The 6171-nt window shown below is 39.1% G+C and overlaps 1 protein-coding gene across 1 annotated transcript; it reads left to right on the forward strand.

Annotated features, from left to right (window-relative positions):
* The first annotated feature begins 1920 nt into the window (after window positions 1–1920).
* rpl11 (ribosomal protein L11) lies at window positions 1921–5389 on the forward strand. The gene is made up of 6 exons (XM_072674870.1): window positions 1921–1983; window positions 3055–3205; window positions 3291–3397; window positions 4658–4789; window positions 5051–5161; window positions 5309–5389. Exons 1-6 carry the CDS (start codon window positions 1978–1980, stop codon window positions 5336–5338), a joined length of 537 nt encoding a protein of 178 aa, XP_072530971.1. The 5' UTR covers window positions 1921–1977; the 3' UTR covers window positions 5339–5389.
* The last annotated feature ends 782 nt before the right edge of the window (window positions 5390–6171 follow it).

A 6171-nucleotide genomic window follows, 5' to 3' on the forward strand; every position in this document is an offset into this window, starting at 1 on the left:
TGGACTCCACAAGCCGTAGCAAGCATTCACTTTTTTTATCAGGAGCTCCTCTGTGGGATCAAATAAGACAAGTTAGCCTTTGGTTCTGACATGCATCAGTGAGCCTTGACCCTGTCACTGGTTCACCAGTTGGTCCAGTTGAGGACTATTGATAGGTAATGACTACTGCATAAAGGGAACACCCAACAAGATCCGCCTGATTCTGATGCTTGCCCTTACCCATTTGTTCTGCTGCCAGATGAGCCACAACATTTCTTGAAAGTTTTATAGACTGATGAGGACAAAATTGAACCCCCACCTACCCAAGGGATAATAATGTGTGATGGCGTCAGTAAGTCTACCCCATCACCAGTGTCCTTTGTGAAAGGACACACAACATATTTTTTGTAATTTAAGTAATAGCGCACTTGTGATACTTACCTGTGACCAGGGAAGTGCAGGCACCTTCCAGGGCTTCTCTTATACCGGCCGGTAGAGCCCACAGCCTTGTGTAGAAGAGGGGAGGTCAGATCCGGGAACCTGTGGGAAAAGATAAAGAACAGGTTAACCTTGTAAAATAAATTCTACATGTTTACCAGTAAATGTAATTGTGTACTGTGTATTTAATGTCTATTGTATTTATCTGGTTTGTTTATTTGTTTTGTTTGTCCAAAACAAACTGGCTGCTGATATGCCAGAGGGGATCAGCTGGAACTGAAGTTTTTCAGAGCTGTTCATGGAAAGAACTGACTAACCTGTATTAATGATGTTATTCATGATAATAGCAGCAGAATTTATTTAGATGTCAATTTGGAGAGAACAGAGAGAATTACTCCAATGTGGGACACTGTGATGGCTCACAGCGGCATAACTGCAACAGCTTCACCAGCTCCCCCAAGGTCTCAGAGAGGTGCTTTCTAGCTTTGAGCATTTTTACCATTGCTTCCTTATGCCCCTAAAGTAGTCATTGCATTCAAAAGGATTTTGGAAATACAAATAAAGAGGCACAGACTGTTTGTTTTGGAGTTTAGGAACTGGCCTGTTTTACAGCAGTGTTTGAGGTTTCCAGTATCTTAGTTCTGAACTTTTTAAACTGTGTCAAAATAAATACAGCTTTCCATTCATTTCCACTTAGGCCATTTACTCACATTTGGGCACATTTCTAACCAAAGCACGTTCATCTCTGAGACACACAACCTGTCTCCTTTCTGAGCGGTATGATGGCTGGACATCTTGGCAGGTTTCTTTCAACTTTCCCATGATGTTACACAAAGAAGCAGTGTGTTTCAGGTGTGCCTTAAAATACATGGCATGTAAGGCAAAGTAAGGCAAAATTAAAGGCATAGTAATCTTAGTGTATTTAAACTTTTGACTTGGAAGAAAGTAGTAAAAATTGCCTTAAGGCATTTATCAAATAGAAATAATTTTGGTAATCCTAATTGACCTAAATTCATGTCAGGCAGTGAGAAAAATGCATATGTGTCTTTATATATATATATATATATATATATATATATATATATATATATATACTATATACTATATATATATATATACTATATATATATATATATATATATATATATATATATATATATATACAATACTGTATATTTTCCCTTATAATAAATAAATAAATAAATAAAATAAAAAATAAATAAAAATAAATTTACTTTATTTAGTTTAAAGACTTAGATGAAGATCTGACCACAGTTCAGTTGAACTTTACAAAGAAATTCAATGTAAAAAGATTTGATCCAACTAAATTGTCTCATCTAAACTAAACGAATGAGTTATTTAATCGAGGGAACTGTTTATGTCTCTCTATATTATTTTTCTACTGTAATACCTTAAGGGCTCCATAAAATTGTCCTTGACGAAAAAAGATTAGGAACGATCCGCTAAACGACCGCAGCTGCACTACGGCTCTTTTTGGGGTGGACGCAGCCTATAAAAGCTTTGCGCCGGAAGCGGATCGTCCTCTTCTAGTGATCAAACATGGCGGTGAGTGCCGACGAGACAGTAGTGAAAACTGTGAACGACAAAAATCTGAAAACATCGTGGTGTTCCCGAGCCATCATGGGCAAATTCGAGGCGGCATGAATCGCGTTTAATCTGAGGATTGTAGATGTGCTCGTATTTGTGATGTGGAGGGTTTAGAGAGGAGGCTGAGCAAGTAGAGAAGGAGAGTTAGCGCAGTGTGTGTATGTGCGAGTGTGTCGGCGAACAGACCAGTCATGTGTGTGTGTGTGTGTGTGTGTGTGTGTTAACTGCAGATTAGCGGGGATGTTTAATAATAATTGAAATGTTCAGGTCTCGCAATTTCAGTGTGAAATGTTGATCTTAAAGTTTGTAACGTTGCTCTTGGAGTAATTCTTGAAGGTGGTGTGGTGGAAATGGAGGCTATGTCCGGGCATGTTCACTAAGGAGAAAGCAGTGTGGGCAGTGTCTGACTCTTGATTAAAAGTATGCTTAATTGTATTACGTTTAAGAGGCCTTCAGTGACAACAGAAAGTGGCTACAAGCTGAAGTTTGTCAATGTTGGTTTTAGTAGTTACAGTACTTCCAAAAGCTGTTATGCACACTGTGCTGTCAATGGTGGTATAATCTTAACACCCCTCTTTTATACTAGCATAAGTAGTACATAACATTTTCTGTATGTCTGTTGGGTTTGATTGCACTTGATTCAGCATTGCTGCAACATATCAGTACATCTGTGCATGATGGACTTATGTGCTGTTGGGTTGACCTCAAACCTGGTCTCTGTAACTAGGAAAGGTGTAGCTCTCAGGAGCTCTCCAGCTCTGAATTCTGTAAAGCTGTGTTGACCCCAGGTTTTAGAAGTGCTCTACAAATAGATTTGACTGGACTGTAGTCTGTATTGTGTGGGTAAGTGTGTAGGTAGTCTTCAGGATTGCTTTGTACAACCCTCTCATTCAAGTTGTCTGGTTCTGGTTTATGGGGCTTGGGGTGTTTAGGACAAATGTGCAGAGTATGGTCTCACTTGCATTGCAGGACTGGCATTAGGTGTCTCAGTAGCTTAGTTTGGAAAATTGATTTGATCTTTCTTTGCAGGAACAGGGAGAGAAGAAGGAGAACCCCATGAGGGAGTTGCGCATCCGCAAACTGTGCCTGAACATCTGCGTAGGTGAGAGTGGTGACAGGCTGACCCGTGCCGCCAAGGTGCTGGAACAGCTGACAGGCCAGACTCCTGTCTTCTCCAAAGGTAGGGTTCTCCACCTCATAACATCGTTGTTAATTATTTTGGTGTTTAGGTCATTTGTAGTAATTTGCCTCTGTTCTTATTTCAGCCCGCTACACTGTTAGATCCTTTGGCATTCGTAGGAATGAAAAGATTGCAGTCCACTGCACTGTTCGTGGTGCTAAGGCCGAGGAGATCCTGGAGAAGGGATTGAAGGTGAGGTTGCTTGTAGGCTTGCAGTGAGGTTCAGTCATTTTTCATACATGTACATCACAGACAACCACACATCTGACTGTCTACCTTTGACCCATTCAACCGTAATGGTTGTATCTGGGTTTTAAAGAAAGGACAAGGTCTACTTTAGGTTTGGTTTAAAGGTGTCTGCTGTAGTAGTGGTGTGAACCCTAATTCTCAATGTATCGTCAAGTTATGAAGTATTTATAGTCGTTAACTGAAATCTAGTTAAGTCTTTGATTTGGTTTTGTGTATGGAAGCTGTATCAAAGTAGATTGAGCATATCTACGAAGGGTTTCTAAGACCTTCACTAACATTCGAAAAGTTTTGTACTATGCAAAGTAACTAGTCTTTGCAAGCAGACAAAATGCATCATTACAGTGGTCTGTATTCAAAATATGCTGCATGTCATCTAATTAAACAGTATCACTAACAAAATTCATCAGTTTTGAAGTCATATTGCTTGCTCCTAATTCGAAGTATGCATGCAGCAAAGTGCAGTAGTTTACTAAAGGTTTAAAATTCCAAGAAAGTGGAAATTGGAGGCACAGGCGGTTGGGTTAGGTTACTGTGGCAAATTCTCAAGTTTGTGATTGTCTTGCTTCCCAGCTCTGTTTATCTACTACAAATGTCTCCCTTTTAATCAACAAATGTCAGTTGATGCATAGGTAGCTTTTTGACTAACATTTCCCATTCAGCTTAATGTGATGATTGATGGGTCTGTTAGAGATCTGATCGGTGACCTTTTACAGTATTGTTGTACTGCTGCTTTCTTGCCAGTCAGTTTGATATACACAGCAATTTGTGTAGTTTCTTGCCCTAAATCACTACAATTTCTGAGGTCTGTTTTATGATGCAAAAGTTCAGAAATGAAGAACGTTGTGCCATTTACACAAACCTTGTCTCCAAAATGTCAATTTCAGGAGCAGGTAAACTTTCAGTGGGAGTTAATAATTTTGATGGTCAAAGTGGAACAATAGGTTTCTTTTGATGCAGACAATGTCATTTTTAATGATGTTGCTGGAAGGAAACCGGTGTTAAAACTTTAAACTACACTGCAACTGAACTTCAGTTTTACTAAACATCTGCAGCTTGTCACCAAAATGTAATATTGCCATAAATAGAATCACGGAATTGTTAATTGTAATCTGTAACTTGACATTTCACTGCCATCTTTGTCTTTCATCTTTGTTCTTGTTGTGTACTTTGTAATTGTGCTAATTAAATCTGTTCTGGGTTCAGGTGCGTGAGTACGAGTTGAGGAGGAACAACTTCTCCGATAGCGGAAACTTTGGCTTTGGTATCCAGGAGCACATCGATCTGGGCATCAAGTACGACCCCAGCATTGGCATCTATGGCTTGGACTTCTATGTGGTGAGTTGTGGGTTTTTTTGTTTGTATGTTTAACAGGTTAACATCTGTGAATGGGATGTGATTTAATTGTCCTACTTCCCCTTTTACTTATGCATGCTTTAAGTGATTTGTAAACACCAAGAAAGCTTTTTTTTGTCTAATCTTCAATTGTTTTGCTACTCTGAGATGGGTGATCTTTCTTGCTTCCTGTATGACGGACTACTGATTCTACTGCAGTGCTCTTGAATCATGTTTTGATGGACTTTGGCACCTTGTTTTCAGGTTCTTGGCAGACCTGGATTCAGCATTGCTGACAAGAAGAGAAAGAGGGGCCGCATCGGCTTCAAGCACCGCATCCGCAAGGAGGAAGCCATGCGCTGGTTCCAGCAGAAGGTATGTTGCTGTTTATGTAGGGACTGTATAAGGGTTAGGTCATTGTGCAGTTCAGTTGGGTCTGTGCTATATTAAGCTTGAACTGCTGTGGAGAGGATGTTTTGGTCTTGTTTGTTAACCAGTCTTCTGTTCTGTTTTGTCTTTTAGTATGATGGCATCATCCTTCCTGGAAAATAGAGGACCACCTTTTCATTTTGTTTAACAAACAAATAAAAACAAAAAGCCCAATTTGCCTCCCTCTTGTCTTTTGTGGAATTGAGATCAATTTGATGGTCATGGTCTAATCAGTAGTTTGGAGATTCCTGGAAGTGGGTATAATTTAGCTTTTGCTTTATGAATGGTCATAGTACCCATTTGTGGTTAAGTGATGGAATTGTGTTTATTGAAGTCAAATATTAATGTTGACAATTGAAGTGGCACACTGGGCAAATGGAATATTTAATTTCTTGTTCACATTTTGGGATCTCGAGTTTGTGAAGCTCAAAATGAGCTGTTAAAGAAAATTGTAGGTGTTATATGCTTTAAAATAAAATTTGTCAAATACGGTCAGTAACAAATACACCAATGGCTTGTTCATGAAACCTGTATTTCCAGAGTCCTCAAGAAGATTCTGGTTAAAAAGGCCTGAATTATTTGATCCAGTTTCATTAAAATGACTGGAGTAAGCACATGCCTTATGTGAACAGACTTTTTCTTATGGCATTTGGGTGGAGATGGGATGCTTTTCATTTCAGTTAATTCGAGTGCTCATTTGAATGGGATTTTCTCAGGGACTTAATTCCTTGGAATATACTTACTACATGGAGTGAGTCCTTAAACAGTTCTGATGGCTTGCTTTGTGTTTCCTTTAGGATCAAAAGCTTGGACAATATTTTTAGTGTCAACATTCTGTTTTGTAGGTTGTTACCTGGGTATTTTAAATGTCATGGTTTTGCTTGTCTTTGTGTATATGGTTGCCCCAACAAGTTGTCTATCAGAAAATCAACAAGGGCCTAGTAAGAAATGTGGTT

This window comes from Salminus brasiliensis, chromosome 3, assembly GCF_030463535.1.
Source record: "Salminus brasiliensis chromosome 3, fSalBra1.hap2, whole genome shotgun sequence".
Lineage (NCBI taxonomy): Eukaryota > Metazoa > Chordata > Actinopteri > Characiformes > Bryconidae > Salminus > Salminus brasiliensis.

Excerpts from the sequence above, each read along its gene's own strand:
- rpl11 (XM_072674870.1), top strand. Across the intron at positions 3,206-3,290 it reads GACTCCTGTCTTCTCCAAAG|CCCGCTACACTGTTAGATCC; the intron begins GTAGGGTTCTCC and ends TTCTTATTTCAG. Across the intron at positions 5,162-5,308 it reads TGCGCTGGTTCCAGCAGAAG|TATGATGGCATCATCCTTCC; the intron begins GTATGTTGCTGT and ends TTTGTCTTTTAG.